The 19,324-nt window shown below is 41.2% G+C and overlaps 1 protein-coding gene across 4 annotated transcripts in view; it reads left to right on the top strand.

Annotated features, from left to right (window-relative positions):
- The window catches only part of MAP2K4 (mitogen-activated protein kinase kinase 4), a 139,657-nt gene that overhangs the window by 103,711 nt on the left and 16,622 nt on the right, over nt 1–19,324 (top strand). For all 4 annotated transcript variants that reach the window (XM_026521023.4, XM_044391782.3, XM_057311313.1 and 1 more), the window contains 2 exons: nt 2,618–2,745; nt 18,930–19,007. In XM_026521023.4, coding sequence (XP_026376808.1) covers nt 2,618–2,745; nt 18,930–19,007 — 206 coding nt within the window. The remainder of the gene's footprint in view (nt 1–2,617; nt 2,746–18,929; nt 19,008–19,324) is intronic.

Below are 19,324 nucleotides of genomic sequence, written 5' to 3'. Positions count from 1 at the left end.
ACTTAATTTTGCTTTGGCTTAATGCTTGTTAAAAATAATTGTAGATTTTTTTTTAAAATCTTATTTTCTCTTTTGGCCTAAGATCATGTAGAGTTAGATCCCTAAACAAAATTATTTTTTTCTTCTTGTAGTTCATTTGCATTCTTGTTTTGGAATTTTCCTTCCTTTTCGACTGTGTTTTGCACTTAAAAGTAGTATCACCTTTAGGGCATTTAACGATTACCTTGGAGATACTTGCCAATCACGATAAAGCACTAAGACAGTGCCTGAGGAGTAGCTGAATAAAAGGGAAAAGCGTCAAAAATAACTTCAGTTGTCCTATTAATAAATAAAATGATGAGTTTATGGCAGCCTTTTTTTTTTTTTAAGATTCTATTTATCCATTTGAGAGAGAAGGAGCAGAAATGAAGGGAGGCGCTGAAGGAGAGGGAGAAGCAGGTTCCCCGCTGAGCAGGGAGCTGGCTGAGAGGAGGGGCTCTACCCCAGGACCCCGGGATCATGACCTGAGCCAAAGGCAGATGCTTCACCAACTGAGCCACCCAGGCGCCCCAATATAGCAGTCTTTTTTATTAATTAGGATCAGTTAGCTTTTGTGCTACAATGAAGAGTGCTTTTGATCACGAGTTACAAAAAATCCAGGTAACTGCCTTAAACTTCAGGGAAATTCACTATCTGGCCTAACAAGCCCAAGGATAGGGTGGCTCCAGGCACAAAATGTTCAGGGCTCAAGCTCCCTTCTTTTGGCTCCACCTTTCTTAATCTGTTGGCTCTATCCTTAGGGTGGTAACACGCAAAGCCAAGTCCCCAGTGTCACATGTAGATGTGACAGCCTCCTGGAGAAGCCGTCCCTCTTCTGTGTGCCTGTCGTAGGAGCCGGCACATCTTCCTTACATTGCTCTAATGTTTTCTCTTGTCTCACTCACCATAACTGCTTCAGGCCCTTACCCTAAACTGGTTCCAGGCAAGGAGCATCAGCGCCCCTGATACGCTTGGACCAGTCAGGCCCCAGGTTGGGGAGGTGTGGTTACGGCTGCAGAGAGGAGGAGGGATACCTCCGTAAAATCAGCTGCAAGTTCCGGCAGAAGGGCTGGGGTGGGTGGATAGGGTGGATGCTTGATAGGCAGTCAGCCTTGTCAGTGATGGCGGGAGACCTTTCCTGGATTTTTTTGTAGATCCCCTTCTGAGTTATAGACGGATGTTTTTGTATCTTGTATTTATTTGTATCCTTTCTATTCACTGAACCATGATAGTGACAATGAAATGGATAGAAGCATTGAGACAGGGATCGAGAATTCATGAGCAAAGGAGGAAAATTGACCCGACAGTGGATTAGGACTTAGTGGCGATGAGTTCATGGTCAGTGAGGAAGGGGTGAAAGGGCCCAATTTGGCAAGATGGAAAACCTGGAAAACCTGTAGAACCCAACAGAAGGAATTAGGCTTTCTCAAATTTGCAGGAAAGCAAGCACACATACTTCAGAAGGGGTGAAAATGAACCTCAAGGACGACTGGGAGAAAGGGTTGGTCGGGGGAACTTGATGAAGTCCTCCAACGTCAGAAAAAAATCTCTCAAGGAGAAATAGTTATTAAGTGGATGCATTTATTGAATACAAATGAAGTTCAGGTACTGTATTAGAAGTTCTAATTTCCAGAATCCTATGAATTAGCAATTATTTTCATTTTATAGATGATGAAATTGTGGTTGCTGAGTCAAAGTTGAATAGTTTGCCCCAGGTTACACGGTGAATTTTGGACCCAGATTTTGAACCTTTGCTTCTCTGATCCCAAAGCTGTGGTCTTTTAGATGTACGGGATTGGATACTTTCCTAGGTTAGCTAAAAATCGACTTTTTTTTTTTTAAAGATTTTATTTATTTATTTATTAGAGAGTGAGTGAGAGAGCACGAGCCGGGGGGAGGAGCAGAGGAAGAGGGAGAAGCAGACTCCCCACTGAGCAGAGTCCAATGTGGGGCTCAATCCCAGGACCCCAGGATCATGACCTGAGCTGAAGCCAGACACTTAACTTACTGAGCCACCCAGGAGCCCCTAAAACTCAACTTTGACTTAGTTGTGGGTGTATAATTTGTACAGTTTGCGTTTAGGTGTCTCTGAAGTGGTTCGGTGTACTCTTGTAGATTAAATTCATTCTTCATATTTTGACCAGTAAGTGATGAATTTGAAACAAGTAAATGTAAGTCTTTTGATGAAAAGAAAGAAAGCGTTATAGAATGCCTACATAGATTGTGAAGCATTTTTTTAAAAAGATTTTACTTATTTATTTGAGAGAGAGAGTGAGAGCACAAGCAGGGGGAGCAGCAGAGGGAGAGGGAGAAGCAGGCTCCCCACTGAGCAGGGAGCCCGATGTGGGGCACTTAACCAACTGAGCCACCCAGACGCCCCTATTGTGAAGCATTTTTGATCCTGAATTTTTAAACATTGGCATTCCGAGCAATGTTTCTTCAGTTTTCCTCATCTTCTTATATATCTGAATTTTAAGGACTTGATCACTTATCTTGTCTAAGGTTTTTCGGTACTTTTGCTTATTTTGCTTCAAAATGTAGCTCATTTGATCGATCACTTTTACACGAAATGATCTCTCTCTCTCTCTTTCTCTTGCAGATATCAAACCTTCCAATATTCTTCTGGACAGGAGTGGAAATATTAAGCTCTGTGACTTTGGCATCAGTGGACAGCTGGTGGACTCCATTGCCAAGACAAGAGATGCCGGGTGTAGGCCATACATGGCAGTAAGTGCAAAGGCCAGACCTTCCTACTTGGTAGTCTTTGCCCAGAGAGCCCTCCTTCTGCCATTGGTCATGCAGTCTCACCATACTAGAATATTCTCCCGTACCCTAAAAACCAAACTGAGGTTCTAGCTTCTCCATGAAACGGTGATATTATCCCAGGGAACTCCCGTGGCATTGTCTTACCTATTCCGCTCGTCCACTAGATGGTTGATTGGTTCTCAGAAGGCCTCCGCGTTTCCAGCACGCCGTATGCTCTCAAGACTGTCGTAGGTAACACTGTAGGATCATGTGTCCACGTCGTCCATTAACACATGGGAAATGTGGCCTCGGCCACCAAGTGACGCTTCTCTTCCAGTTGGAGAAGAACAGGAGACTGGAGTCCCAGAGTTCGTAGTAGAACTCAGTATGACTTCTAGGCTCTAAGGCTATGTTCTGAATATTGTTGTCCCTTCCTTAGAGGTGGATGAAGCACACTGACAGGTTCAAGGGGGGAGGTCACAGGCATTTGCCAGCCTGGAGCCTGTTGCCCCTCAGGCGACGTACTGACACTAGCCTTCCACGCGTGTCACACTGCCCTTACCCAGCGTATGCGCATATGCTGTGCCTACAGGCTGGATTGTGATCTGTGTTTGATTGGAATTTTAGTGTCTGTATTTTAAGCACTTCCCATAGGTTTCGGTGTCTTCCTTCATGTGTCCATGGTCTCTGCGGACTAGCACGCCGCTCTTAAGTGGCGGCACGTAGGCTGTGCATTGAGGCATTCCCGTCAGCAGCTTGGGCTGCGGTGTTTATGGACTTGTGTGTGCGTGTACAAAAAGAAACGTCCATTTAAAGTTTGGGCTTTGTGGATGTTGACTGGTGAGGCAGATTATTGGGAAAATTTGGAAGGTCTTGCACTCATCATGATAATTAGGGGATAAATGGAACAACAATTCCAAAAGCAAGAAACGAAATGTATTAAATATGGAGCATTTGGGAAGTCATATAATTTATGCATTTAATAATAATGCCCTGAGAATTAACTAGAAGCTGTTATCTACACTTACAGGGCTTGTCGCAGTGCTGAGGTAGACTAAGTGTTTTTGCTGTGTGACATTGACTAAGAATTATGTTTGGTTTATGCAGGTGTTTTTTTTTTTTTAAGATTTTATTTTTTTTACTTGAGACACAGAGTACATGAGCAGGGGGAGGGGCAGAGGGAGAAGCTAACTCCCCGCTGAGCAGGCAGCCTGACGTGGGACCCCGTCCCAGGACTCTGAGATCATGACCTGAGCTGAAGGCAGACGCTTAACCAACTGGACCACCCAGGCGCCCCTGATTTATGCAGGTTTTAAAAATGTATCTGCAGCGCAGCTAGAGCTGAATGTTTGAATTCAGGTAACTTTTACGAAAGAAGTAGACTTTCAGTTTTTGGGTAGGAATAAGGTTCACAGGCCCAGGAGGTGCAGGGATTTTCTTTCCCTACTAAGCTTCTTCAGCCTTGGAGTCAGCAAGCTGATAATAAACTCTCTGCCTGTGATCTTTACTGGACTAAATGAAATGCTTCTGTCCATTCTAGTCTTTCACGGCCTATAGACGGACAAGAGTGTGATCGGCATTCGTTTTATTACAAGCCTTATGGTGGCTTGACTCTTCTTTGATACACCTTGACCGTAGGTCTCAGAAATGTATCTTGTCTTTTTTATTTAAGATTTATTATTTGTCTTTAGTCTATAGGAATTGTGATTTCTTTTTACATTATTTAACATAAAGATGTATAAAATGTAGAGTTGAAACACAGGTTTTTCCATAAACCAATTGTTAACTCCGCACCTCCCCATCTAGTTGTGTGTGTGTGTGTGCGTGCGCGCGCATGTGTGTGTGTGTATGCGTGTGTATATGCGTGTGTATATGCGTGTGTGTGCGCGCGCGTGTGTGTATGTGTGTGTATGCGTGTGTGTGTGCGCGCGCGTGTGTGTGTGTGTGCGTGTGTGTTCTGGGCCATTTGAAAGTAAGTGGCAGGTAATCATGAGTTTCATCCTAAATGTTTCTGCATATATCTCCCACGGAAAAGGGCAATCTTCTATATAACCACAATACCGTGACCACACCTAAAACAGAAACCTAAGGTAATTAACGAGAATTTCATGGCATCACCTGATCCATTGTTCATACACAGATTTCCCAGGAGTGTCCCACAGTCTGGATTTGTCTGATTACCGTTCCCCTGTGAGGAGTTTCAGGCTGTCCGTTTTTCAGCCTGGGTCCTTCGTAGACCATGGGTGACTCGTATTGCGTTACAGAGCAAAGGACATCATGTCAGGGTATTTCACTAACTGTAGTGCTCTTAGAAATGCTTATTTCCCCCCTTTTAAACAATTGAGACATTTAAAATAGAAATTCATTTTCTCAATTTTTTTCTTTGTTCCTCTTCTCCTTCCCCCCTTTTAAACAATTGAGACATTTAAAATAGAAATTCATTTTCTCAATTTTTTTTCTTTGTACCTCTTCTCCTTCTGTGATAGAATCCCATTCGTATCGGTTTGTAAGATACTTAGTCCTAATTGGTAGTAGCAGTAAGAACTCATTTTATAGCAGTACTTTCTGAAATATGTCTGTTCATTTATCTCGGGTATTTCTCAAACCCTGACATAATCTCCTCTTAAAATAGATACAGCCTATTAGGCATGAAAATCTAATCAAGTTCTAGCTCAGCAACATCAGGAAAGTGTTGATGTTTATGTCTGTTTTGATCTTTGTTCAACAAATTGAGTAATATACATTCATTCATTCATATTCTGTCTCTGTCTCTTTGGTTTCAGAAAATGACTCTTCAGGATACGCTTTTCATTTTCCACTTGTGTCTAAGACTGAAACAGTGGTATTCACTTTTTTCCCTTTGGAAGACCATTCACGTTTTCAAAATATCTGGTAAAGAAATTATTTACCAGTTCCTGTAAGACTTATTTTTATTGGTAGGCTTCTATTACAGACTCTTGTCTCTTTGCTTGTTACAATTCTATTCAGATTTTTTAATTCTTCTGAGTCGGTTTTGGTAATTTGTGTGCTTTCAGGAATTTTTCCATTCCATCTGGGTTATCTGACTTCGTATTGTGAATTCAATGTCTGTGCTTCCTCGGGTGCTTTCTAGTTTCTGTTCACGTCTCCAGCGAATGGGTCAAACTTTCCAGTTTCTTTGCATGCTTTATATTTGTGTGTGTGTGAGAAACTGGACACTTTGAATATTATGTGGTGATAAATGTGGACATTCGATATTATGGGCGCCTGGGTGGCTTTGTCGGTTAAGCTTCCGACTCTTGGTTTCAGCTCAGGTCGTGATTTCAGGGTCGTAAGATCGAGCCCCACATCGGGCTCTGTGTCAGTGGCAAGTCTTCCCGAGATTCTCCCTCTGCTCCCCCACCCCACCCCGGCTCACGCGTGCTCTCTCTTAAATAAATAAATAAAGTGTGGTGATTTTGGAACTAAATTATTAATTTTGGAAATAAAGTGTGATGATTCTTCCCTTCTTCTCATGGTTTTGTTCCTTTCTGTGAGATGTAGCTGTTCTTCTAGTGATTTTTTTCCTATAGTCTTTTTAAAGTCTGTGTTCTTACTCCTATGTGGTCTCTGATGTCTGTTTTCTTAGCTTGTGTTCTGCTAGTGTTTTGACAGTTTTGTTTTTTGTTTTCTTAGGGTTTTTTGTTTTGTTTTGTTTTGTTTTGTTTTTTGGATACCAGGACCCAAAAAGGGAAAAAAAAATCCATAAAGAAAACAAAGAGGAAAAAAACCCCAAATATTCCAGTCTTTGCAAATTGGCTTTGTCCTTGGGCCCTCCTGTTTAGCCCAGCCATTTACAAACCTTCCTTCACTTCTGCTTCTTGTTTGCCCTGAGTCTGTAGATCAGCCAGACGTTACAGCTTAAGTTCTTCTCAGGTCTCTCCGAGTTGTGTCCTGCCCCGGGCCTTCCCATGGCTTTCTAAATTTCTCATTATACACAGGGGATTTTGAGTGGCTTGATTTTCCAAAGAAACGCTGCTGTCTACTTTTCCTGCCGTGCTTCGGGTGCTCTAATATATCTCTGTCCCCATCTTTTGCCCCAGCCATCCTCAGGTCATTCGTTTGCCTTACAGTGTTTTCGAGGAATGTCCTCTGCTTTCATGCCTCGAGTGAGATCCAGGTTAGGCGGAACAGAGGCGGGCACCACACCCAGTCTTCATCGCCCCCAGACAGGTTGGAACAGACAAACACAGTTCTTCATGATTAAGGTCTGCTCTGCTGCTTCCTCTTCCCTCTGGACCCGGAGTCCCCCCGGGTCCAACCCCGGGAATGCCGGCTGCCGTCTTCCAGACTGCAGTTGAGCTGGAGCAGGGACGGGGCGGGATCAAGTAAAAACGCTGCCGACGTTTCCTACCATTTTTAAGTTGGCTTGTTCTTGATTCGTTGTTTGCTTGGCTGTTAGAAACTTTGGATATTTTTCCCCCAGAATTCTGACAGAGTTGGTCGTGATAGTTTTTGCTTTATTTTTTCGTGTTTCTTTGGAGGGTTGGCCCCTTGGAGCTACCTGCTCTGCTCTTTTTTGCTGCGGTCACTCTGTATATCATTTTTAACGAAGACAGTGTGACTTCACAGGAATTCTGTTCAAACAACTAGGAGACAGCATACAAAGTGGCTTTTTAAAAATTTTACTTCTGGACGACGTGTTATGGGTATTTTGTCAAGAAAGCTTTCTAGGGCCAGATAACGCAGTGGGAATCACCGTGTGGTATAGATACCTGACGTCTATTAGCACACTAATCAGAAGTATCGAGAAAAGTCTCAATAAAGAAACATCTTTTCTAAATCTAGCATTCCGCAAATGTTCTCAGTGGAACCCACTTCGTTTTTGTGGCATGCGTGTTAATAACTAGAAGAGAGCCTAGTCTGTGGAAAACAGTTTATTCAGTAGTGTTATAAATGATGTAACTGTCTCAGTCAGGCTTTTCGTTTGGGAAAAATAAGTTTTCTTCAGGGTAGTTAGCTATTGCTTTTACAGCTTCGTCAGTCAGTTACATTCCAGTTCTTCTTGGGCTAAAAATTGAAGACTTTCAACCACAAGGAGGCGCCAAGTCGGAGACCACCACGCGTTGTTGGAGGTGTGGCGACACTGGAGCTGTCCTGCACTGCTGGTGGGAGTGCAAGAGGGTGCAGCCCCTTTGGAAAAAGATCCTGGCAGTTCCTCAAACATTTCAACGTACAAGTACAATAGGACCCAGTAAATTGGACTCCCAGGTATATACCCGAGAGAAGTGAACGCACATGTCCACACAGGAACTTGTGCATGAATATATGAGAGCCAACAGGTAGAAATAACTCGAATGTCCATCAGTGGATGAAGGCACAAACAAAATGTGGTCTGGGCTACAAGGGAATATTACTCAGTCTGAAACCAAAACGAAGCATTGATCCATGCTCGGACACGGGCAGACCTTGAAGGCATGATGCTAAGTAGAAGAAGCCGGCTATGGAAAGATCACACACTCTGTGACTCCATTCATATGGAAGTCCAGAATAGTGAAACCTGTAGCAACAGCAGATAGATTAGGAGCTCTGCAGGGTGGGGGTGGGGGGGCAGTTGCAGGACAGTGAGGTGGTGATGGCCAAAAGTGTGGGGTGGGGGAAGGTCCTAGAACTGACTCTGGTCATGGTTGCCCAGCTCTGGGAATATAGGAAAAGCCATTGAATTGAGTGCTTCTGATGGGTGAATTGTATGGTGTGTGATTTATATCTCAGGAAAGCTGTTAGAAAAACGTTAACTGAAGGCCACCCTTCTTTGAGTCAGTAGTGAGACTGCACACAGTCCCGGAGAATTTTGACTTCACAGAAATCAAGCTTAGCAAACAGCGTCCAGCAACATTTCTGTTATCTTTGGAAATGTGGATTCGTAGTTGAGTAACCAATGCCCTATCTTTGTGTAGCAGTTGGAATGCTTATTTCTGAATGTTAGAAAACAACAGCCCTCCACCCCTACCCCGTCTTGGGTGTTATGTCCATGCTGGTTTTTTATTTATTTATTTATTTATTTATTTATTTATTTATTTATTTATTAAAGATTTGATTATTTATTTGAGAGAGGGCGAGAGAACACAACGAGGCGGGGGGTGCAGAGTAACAAGCCGAGTCCCCACTGAGCAGGGAGCCCAAGATGGGGCTCGATCCCAGGATCCTGAGATCGTGACCTGAGCTGAAGGCAGATGCTTCACTGACTGAGCCACCCAGGTTTCCCCCATGATGGTTTTCTTCTAAGAAGAGGTTTCTACTTTAATTTTGAATTTCTTAAAGATTCTTAATATTTTTTGCCTAGTAAAACTTTTTTTTTTTTTAAGATTTTATTTATTTGTTTGACAGAGATAGAGACAGCCAGTGAGAGACGGAACACAAGCAGGGGGAGTGGGAGAGGAAGAAGCAGGTTCATAGCAGAGGAGCCTGATGTGGGGCTCGATCCCGTAACGCCGGGATCACGCCCTGAGCCGAAGGCAGAGGCTTAATCGCTGTGCCACCCAGGCGCCCCTAGTAAAACATTTTGTAATATTGGGGAAAGAGTCAAGATCTGATTTTTTTTCTCTCTCTCTTGAATGCATGTATGTGCACATTCCCAAATGAGGCTCACGTGTCACTTTTTCTGTTTGTACCCGTGACTTTGAGACGAACAGCTTATCCCCAGTGGCTTGATATTTTCACTTCCTAGTGACTTTGAAATCCCATCGCATTATGCCTGTTTTTAAAAATGTTAAATGAAATAACTCTACATTTGAAGAACTCTACTATTGATAGTTTTGTAAATATATTTCTTATTGGAAGATTATGTCTGTGTTCAATAAATAAAAGGTAAAATGCTGACTAATAAAATGGAGAGTTAATTACCCGTCAATTCATTCATGAAGGGAAAAAATTGTTGTGAGCTTATGTCCTGCTACAGTTTTATGTAAACGTAATCTTATTACACATATGCTTTTTATCTGCTCTGTAGGCATTTGCAGGCATGTTTCCAGGCCGATGCATGTTTATATATATAATGAATTTAGCCACTATAAATTAACTGACTTTCTATTTTTGCCTGCTTGTGGGTTTTGTGTGTGTGTGTGTGTGTGTGTGTGTGTGTGTTGTTATTCTGAATATTGCTGCAAAATTTTTAAGCTGTGTCTTCACACAACTCTTTCTATTTTTCTTTGGCTATAAAAGTTTACGCCTCTCGAGACCTTTGGGGAAATGATGTACAATTAAAAGGGTGTTTTCTAAATAGGTGTCATTCTGGGTTAGAGTGTTATAGTTTTATCTTTGTTGAGTTGATAGGCCAGAATGGAATTTGTGAAAAATTTCCTGGGATTTTTGTTATGTATTTTAAGATCATTGAAAAGGTTAGATACTTCTGCATTTTTTCTTATATTTGGCCACTTTTATGTATTAACGTTTGCCCATTTTTCTATGAGGATGCCAGTCTTCGGTACTGATGTAAAATATAATGAGAATTTTAACCCGTTTCTTATTAGGTGACATATGTTTTCCCAGAAGTTGTCCTTTGTCTTGAAATTTTACATATTTTGTGGTTGAATTGCAGAAATAGAAAAATTCCCTGTGGCGAGTTTATCAGTGTTACCTTTACGGTTTCTGGCTGTTAGCATGTCTTGAAGGATCTTTCTTATGCCAAGATTAGACATGGTTGCAGAGTCACGTTGCAGTACCTAAGGTTAGGCTTTTGTTCTTTACATTTTAGGTTTTTAGTCCTGCTGTGATTGGTGTTGATGTGTTATTAAGGGAAAGAGAGTAACTTTTCTCCCCACAGATGGTTAATCAGTTAAGAATTTTTTTAAACTTTTATTTTTTTTATATTTATTTTTTTAAAAGATTTTATTTATTTGTTTGAGAGAGAGACAACATGAGCTGGAGGAAGAGGGAGAGAGAAGACTCCCTGCTGAGCACAGAGCCGGATGCGGGGTTTGATCCCATGACCCTGAGATCATGACCTGAGCCTAAATCAAGACTCAGATGCTTGACTGAGCCACCCAGGCGCCCCTATTTTTTTTTTCTTAATTCAAGAATAATTAATATACGGTGGTGTTAGTCTCAGGTGTATAATATAATTAGTCAGCGATTCTGTGCATTACTCAGCACTCATGGCGACAAGTTAATCCCCTTCACCTATAAAATAAAAATTTTATTTTTAATTATCTGTTTATTCAAACTCCTTTGTTTAGAATCAGTACTCTTGTACTAAATCCTTGGATTTGGGACTGTTTCTGGACTGTGTTGTGTCATCTTTCTGTATGTTTCATATGAACAGTGTATCATTATTAAAAATAACTCAGCAGGAGCCTAACTGACATCTCACTAGACATATAAATTCCTTTGGTTATTGGATTTTTATGTTCTTGAGTCTTCCCAATGAAGAATATGTTGTTTCTCTCCATTCACTCTGGTTATCTTCATGTTTCTTGTTAATTTTTCCTTCTCACAGGCGGTACACATTTCTTAATAAATTTTTTCAAATTTTGTTGTCATTTCTGAATACTTTATACCCACTATGTGTGCTTTTTCTCCTTTTTTTGTTTTCAAGCCCAACATGGGGCTTGAGCTCATGACCCTGAGATCAAGACCTGAGCTGAAATGAAGAGTCAGACACTCAACCAACTGAGCCACCCAGGTGACCCGTTTTTCTTCTTTAATTCTTTTTGGACCCTTCCTAGTGGGTTCTTTTGCCCCCCATCACTGCGTTTTAACTGCTGTCATCAGAGTGAACACCATCTTTTATGTTGCCGAAGACCGTGGTGAGTTTTGAGTCGTGATCTTCCATAATTTTCCTGTAATGTTTGAAATGCTGTGTTCTTGAAGGACTTTGTCACTTGGTTTCGTGACATTCCATGCTCTTAGCTACCTTCCTGGCTGGCCTCTCTCTCTCTCTCCTGGTTGTCTAGGGCCTTCTCATGCTCCCAGTCTCTTTACACTGGTGTGCCCCAGGGCTGAGTATTCAATCTCTTTTTTTCCTCTTAACCACCCAGTTGTTTTTAGTGAGTCCATCCAATCCTAAGGAGTAAGACCTTCTGTCTCTTTTGTTCAGGGAGGTGCAGAATCTGTCATTTAGTGGCTGCTCGGGAATGACGAATGCTGATGGTTTCTGTCCTGTCCACACCTCAGCTGTCAACTCCAAAATCATGTGTCTAGTTTCCTACTCTATAACCCTTCTTAGATCCCATAGAAGTCATAAATATAAGAAGTCCAGTACTGAGCTCTTGACCGCATCATATCACCTCTCTGCTCCCTACAAGATCAGGGAACTGCATCCCCCCACCCCCCGCCCGGTCAGTTTGTCTATATTTCAGTAAATACCAGCTCCCTCTTTCCAGTTGCTCAGGACATAGACTTGGGAGTTTCGTTTCCGTCTACTTTCCATATTCTGCATCCTGTCCATAAGCAAAGGCTTGTCTGCTTTACTTTCACAGCATGGAACCCACCCTCTTTTTAAAAACCACGGATATTCCTTGGCCCGGCCGCTGGCATTCCTCACCTGCCTGATGGCTGTTGTTCCCAGAATGGTCTCCCTGCTTAACCTTGTTCTACTACGTAGTCCGTGCTCAACACAGTAGCCAGTTGTCCTTTCCAAGCATTGTCAGATGACACCGCCTCATCCCTAACTCCTCATAGTGGGCCCACAATGCTCTGCGTGATCTGGCCCTCAGCTGTCTTTCTGAATTGCCCTCATGTTACCCTCAGCCTCGTTTGCCCAGCTCCGGCCACCGCACTGACCTCTCTGTTCCCCATGTGTATGGGAGGATATTCCTCCCTCGTGGTCTTTTCCTTTCTCCTTGGAACTCTCTCCCCTGTGAATATTTTTAATGTGCCAGTTTTTCACTTAGGTCAGGTCTTGGAGCACATGCTTCGATAATCCTTCCTGGACCACCGCATCTGGCATGGTGCCCTCCCTTTCTCTCTTACCTCCTGACCCTGCTCTGCTTCGTAACCCTCATCACCACCTGATGATTTGTTTCAGTATCTGTATCTCCCAACCAGATTGTAAGCCCTTTGAGACCTGAGTCTTTGTTCCCTGCTGTATTCTCGGGTGCTAAGACAGTTTTTTGTGGCTATTTTGAATGTAATGTAATGTGTTTTCCTAATAATTGCTGACACACGGAGGGAAGCTATTTCGATTGATATGTTAATTTTATAACCGGCCAAATTACTCATCTGCCTCATTTTTGAATAGGTCTCAGACTGTACTCAAGGTACCATTCTGCAAATAATTTTTGCCTTGGCCCTCTTTGTATGTATTGATCTTTCTCCTACATGCATATGTATTTACTTTTCTCATATTTACTTCTGTCGCTTTGCCTGGAACATCTAGATGTTGAATGATAATATTGATAGCAGGATTCTCATGGTTTTTTGGACTTGAAAGCAAATTTTTTTTTCTGATTTAAGTCTGTGTGCATTTCTCTGTGTGTGTGTGTGAGAGAGAGAGAGAGAAGATGAGAACGAATCAGGAACAGCTGTTAAAATTTTATTAAGTGCCTTTTTGGTGTCAGTCGACCCATGAGGAAATGTTTCTTCCCACATAGTTACTGATAGGATGATCATAGTAATCTGTTTCCTGTGGTTGAATCGTTCCGGCATTTGAGAAATAACCCCTACCTGGCTCATCGTTTATATGTTTAATATATTTTTACATTTTTATAATTTCTGCATAAAAATGTTTAAATGAGATTGGTTTATAGTTCATATTGTGAAGGTTTTATATGGGCTATGCCAGCTTTAAAAATCGAATTGGGAAAATTTCCATCTTTATTTTATTCATATAGTAAAAAGTTAATGGTTATCTCATGAGCGAAACATCTTTGACCTCCTTGAGCTCAAAAAAGTTTCCCCGGACTTCAGAACATCTGTGGTGGCAGAGTTTTCTGTTCTTTGAGATTGAAATCCATCTTAGCCAGGAGTCTTTGAGGAAAGATAGAGAATTCTTCAAAACCTGTGAAATTGTACTATTTCCTCAGCATCAGCGTGCGTATGGGTGGGTACGTGTGTGTACGTGTATACACATACATATTTTTGTTTTCCTAGCTGTTTTAAATGTTAGATGTGGGAGCTGTTTACTGGAATGTTATTTACTATCCAGAAGTGTGGTAGTTTAAAAATTTGTCCACAGTTTCTTCCCTACACTTCCCTTTACGAGGTGGAGACCAAGTACAGCCTGAAGCATGGACTGAACTTAGCGAGTCACTTCTAATGAAGGACATAGGGCGGAAAGGACATTGTGTCCCTTCTGAGAGTAGGTCATAAAAAAGCACTGTAGCTTCTTTCTTCTTTCTTTCTTGGATTGCTCACTTTGGGGAGAGCTAACTACCATGTTGTGAGGACACTTAAGCAGCTTTATGGGAGACTCCTGTGGTGAGGAACTAAGGCTTCCTGCCAGGAACCGTGTGAATGAGCTTGGTGACAAATCCTCCAGGATCCAGTAAATTCGTCAGTCCTGCCCGACATCTTGACTGTAGTCATGATTCACCCTGATCCGGAACCACCCATCAAAAATAGTCCCTGAATCCTGACTCACGGAAACTGTGAGATAATAAACGTTTGTTGTTTTAAAGCTACTAAAATTTAGGATAATTTGTTACACATCATAGCTAACCGCTACAAAGTTGTTTCATTGATTCTTTTTAATCTCTTGGCTTATTACTTCCTTTCAGAGCTTTTTAGCCTGTGCATTTCTGCCTTTTGGAACATACTGAGATTCTTTTTTTTTTTTTTTTTTTTTTTTTTTAAAGATTTTATTTATTTATTCGACAGAGATAGAGACAGCCAGCGAGAGAGGGAACACAAGCAGGGGGAGTGGGAGAGGAAGAAGCAGGCTCACAGCGGAAGAGCCCGATATGGGGCTCGATCCCATAACGCCAGGATCACGCCCTGAGCTGAAGGCAGGCGCCTAACCGCTGTGCCACCCAGGCGCCCCCATACTGAGATTCTTTTTAGCATGATCAGTGATCAGTTAAAAATGAAATATTGGAAAAGGCCAGTTCTGTATTATTAACTACGTTTATTAAGCCCTCTTTTTTGCCTCTTTAATCCAAGAAAATTAAGGATTTGTTCAAAATCTGTTAACATTACGATCGTCAGTTTCTCCTTATTTCTTGGTTTGTATTTTATATATTTCAATACAGAGTAACTTGAGTTGTGTATTCATTTTTATATATACTTTTGGGTATAAAATTGTTTTATCTTTTTGTTGTTGTTCCTATTTTTGTTAATGTTACATAGCCTATTCTCCGAGTTGATGTTTTCCTTTAAACTTCATACTTTTAAAAAGCTTTTTGTTTTTCAAACCTGTACTTTGGATTTAGATTTAGGATGCAGAGTCTATAAATAATTTCATGAATCTTAAATATCTACTCTCAAAGAATAATTTTCAAAATGTTAAAAATATTATACATACAAGTAAAGAAAGAACCTGTCAGAAATACATTTAACTCATTCATAAGAACACTGGACAGGCAGGAAGGTGAGACTAGCTCAAGAACATTTGTGTAATTCAGTATTTATGGTCCCTGAGGAAGGAACACTGGGATGGGATGGCTCATTCAAATACAGTACTGCTCCTCATCTCCAGGCCCACAAAGAAGTAACTTCTGGGGTTACCGAACAGAAATCATTCGCATCCCTCACGGGCAAAAATATTCCAGTAATCACGTAACTTAAGTGTCTGGCCCTAATGAATAATAAGTATCAAGTGAAATGAAACGACACGTAAATAATCCTTGGGTAGGCTTGCCAGTGCTCCAGTATGATCGAAAGAAGTCCTCGTTTGACTTTTTTACAGGAGTTGGGTAAGTTTTCTCAGCACACATGGGCTGGAAATTCCAGCTCTTTGACATAAACATAAAGCCGTTTCAGGAGGACATGACCACCAGAACCACAAATGGTAGGCACCCGTTGTAAGTATACACTTCGGGTTTTGACAAATGTAGTTACTCATGTAGTCACCTCATCAGTCAAGAGATGAAGATGTCTGTCACCAAAAAAAGATCATTGGTCCTGTTTTCTGTCAGTGTCAGTTGGACTTGCTTTTCCCGGAGTTTCATCTAAATGTCATCTTACACTCTGTGCTGGTTTGTGTCTTGCCTTCTTCTCTCTGCATAGTGTTTTGAAGAGATAGCCATGCTATTGGGTGTGTTAGTTCATTCTTTTTATTGCTGAGACGTTCTGCATTGCACTGATAGACCACAGTTCATTCGTCCATTCACCTGTGGATAGCTTGACGTTACCAAGTGTTTCAGTACCTGCTGTTTCTGTTCATCGGGTCATTTTGCTAGCAGCAGTGTTTTGTAGTTTTCAGTGTAGGAACTCTTGAACTCTTAAATTATCCCTGAGGAATTCATGTTTCTTGATGCTACTATTGTAAATAGAATTTAAAAATACATTTTCCAGTATTTTTCTTTTTTAAAAAGATTTTCTTTATTTATTTGAGAGAGAGAGTGGGGGGGAAGGAGCAGAGGGAGAAGGGCAAGCAGACTCTGCGCTGAGCACAGAGCCTGACATGGGGCTTGATCCCAGGACCCCAAGATCATGACCTGAGTTGAAATCCAGAGTCAGATGCTTAACTGACTGAGCCACCAGGCACCCCTCCCAGTATTTTCCCGTTGTTATAAATAAAGACAGACAATTTGTGTATTTTGTCACTGTGCCCTGTGTCCTTGCTGTTAACTTTAGAGGGATTTTCTGTGTAAACAGTTGCAGAAGTTCAAGTGTCTGTGAGTAAAATAGCGTCGTTTTTTTTCCTCCTTACTTTTTTGTACTGGCTAGGACCTCCAATATAATGCTGAATAGAAGTTGTACCTTGGGGGCGCCTGGGTGGCTCAGTCAGTGAAGCGTCTGCCTTCGGCTCGGGTCATGATCCCAGGGTCCTGGGATCGAGTCCTGTATTGGGCTCCTTGCTCAGCGGGGAGTCTGCTTCTCCCTCTTCCTCTGCCCCTCCCCCTGCTTGTTCTCTCTCTGTCAAATAAATAAATAAATAAAATCTTTTTTAAAAAAAAGTTGTACCTTGTTCCACATTTACTTAGGAAGGGAGTGTTCTGGATTTCACAGGTAAATACGATGTTAGCTCTTGGTGATTTTTGGATGCCCGTTGTGAAATGAAGTTTCCTTCTTTTCTCTTAGTATGCTAAAAACTGAATTTTGAATTTTGTTAGATGCCTACATTTACTGAGATGGTGGTATGATATTTCTTCATTTTTCTGTAAATTTGGTGCATCACATTGCTTTTCAAGATTTAAGTCAGTGCTGTATTCCTGAGATAAACACCACTTGGTCGTGATTATTACCTCTTCACATGTTGTCATTTAGATTTTGTCATTATTTTTGTTAACAATTTTTGTGTCTGTGTTTACGAGGGTTATGAATTGTGCTGTAATGTCTCTGTTAGGTTGCCGCAAGTGAGTATATTTGTGTAAGACTGGTGTTATTTCTCTCTTGCATTGTTGAAAGAGTTCACCAGAACCCATCTGGGTTTTGACTTTTCTTCATGGGAGGGTTTTTTAAATAACAAATTCATTGAAAAAGTAGTTTTAAGTCTATTCAGATTTCTGTATTATTTTTGAATAGGTTTCATTTTCAAATAATATGTCCGTTTCCTTCATTTCTGGAAGAGCAGTAGTAATGTCCCCTCTTTTGTTCTGATTTTAGTCATTTGTCTCTCCTTTTCACTCTATCAGCGTAGCTGAAAGTTTGTCAGTTTTGTTGGTCATTCTAAAGAATCCTTTTGGATTTTGTTGTCTTTTCTCTGTGGTTTTTGTTTGTTTTTGTCTATTTTACTGGTTCTTCTGTTTAATTCCTTAAAGTTGTAAAGTGACGTATTGATTGCGATCTGTCTTGTCCTCTAGTATTTGAATTTGGTGCTATGAATTTCCCCCTCATTACTACTTTCACTGCATTTCCCAACATTCGATAAGTTCTATTTCGTTTTCATTTAGTGCAAAGTTAGTTGTTGTTGTTGTTGTTGTTTCACTTGAGGCTTCCTCTGTGATTGGTGTGTTGCTTAGAAGTGTGCTGTTTAATCTCCAGATATCTGGGGAGTTCCCACGTAACTCTCTGTTAGCTTTCTAATTTAGTGATTTTTGTGATCTGAGTACGTGCTTTGCGTGATTTGTCTTTTTAAAAATAAGGTGTGTTTTGTGGCCCCAAATATAGTCTATATCAGTGAATGTTCCATGAAAGCTTGAGAAAACTGTGTATCCTGCCGTTGTTGGACAGAATGTTGTCCTCTCTTGGTTGACTCTCTGGGATTTTTATGTAATTCATATCTCATCTTAAATACATATTTTCACAACTAAAAACAAAGTAGCTTCCAGTGAATACTGATGCAGCCACAGTACTCATGTTCAAAACAAAACTGTGTAAACTAGGTCTCCAAACTCTTGTAGTCCTGGACATTTCTTTCAGTAACAGTGACTCTCAGCCTTGGCTGAGGACCGTTGTCAGCTCTGTGCTAGTGGCTCTCTCCTCCTTCTCCATCCCCGACACACTATGTAAATGATGGTCCCTTATTTCAAGGAAATGTAAAGAATGCTCCCTTCACAGAAATTACTAAAGATGACTTTTCCTGTTTGCATGATAGGATAATATATTTTGACAGTGCCTTAATTTGGTTAAAAATGACTAATAGATATCTTTAAAGATACGCATAGTGATGCATTTAGCTTTATGATGAAGAATGGGTGGAGCAATTATAATGGATTTAGCTCATGTTTGTGCTTGTATCTCAGATATATTGTGGTGTGGCCTTATTCAGTGAAACAGAGAAGACTTACTCTTTTTTTTTTTTTTTTCTTTCTGTTTACCACTACTTGCTTACTAATCTGACCCTGTAATTATTTTTTTCGCTTTTCCAGTTTTCTTCCTTTTTTCTTTGTTCTCAGCTTCCGGTTTGTAAATGCTGGTGAGTCCTTTGGGGGAAAAAATTAGAAGAGTTGCTTTGTGTTCCCTTTATGGAGGTGGTATTGGGTTGGGTTTTGTTGTTGTTGTTGCTGGTTTTCAGTAAGATGATGGCTTCCTGTTACTCCCAGTCTGACCCTAGACGTGGATTTTTCTAGGAGTATGCTGGCATTTCGGCTCCCTACCCAGCTGTTGCTTCCGTCCTGCTCCCTGAGAATATGCATAATTAATGACCATGACTTCTCTTTCTGTTCCAGCCTGAAAGAATAGACCCGAGTGCGTCGCGACAAGGATATGACGTCCGCTCTGATGTCTGGAGTTTGGGGATCACATTGGTATGTTCGTCACGGTGGTGTAGCAGGAAATTTAGAATGGAAAGAACATTTTATCAGCCTTCCACCCCTCATGAGAACTGCTTTTTTTCTCCTTTTTGCCTCTTCTAGTCTTTGACTTTATTTACCTATTTTTTCTCTATGGTTATAATCACAGGGACTATGTCTTCTAGTTGTTGAAAAAAAGTCTGTGTTTTGCTTTAAAAATCAAACCAGAGTTGACGGTTTCCCTCAAGGTTTTATGCAGTGCCTCAGGCCCTTCGGTGTCTCTCTGGGTCTCTTGGCCAGAGATACTAGGAGTCAGCACCTGCATCGAGAAC

Source organism: Ursus arctos, unplaced genomic scaffold, assembly GCF_023065955.2.
Source record: "Ursus arctos isolate Adak ecotype North America unplaced genomic scaffold, UrsArc2.0 scaffold_14, whole genome shotgun sequence".
Classification (NCBI taxonomy): Eukaryota; Metazoa; Chordata; class Mammalia; order Carnivora; family Ursidae; genus Ursus; species Ursus arctos.
This window is presented reverse-complemented; position numbering and strand designations above follow the sequence as displayed.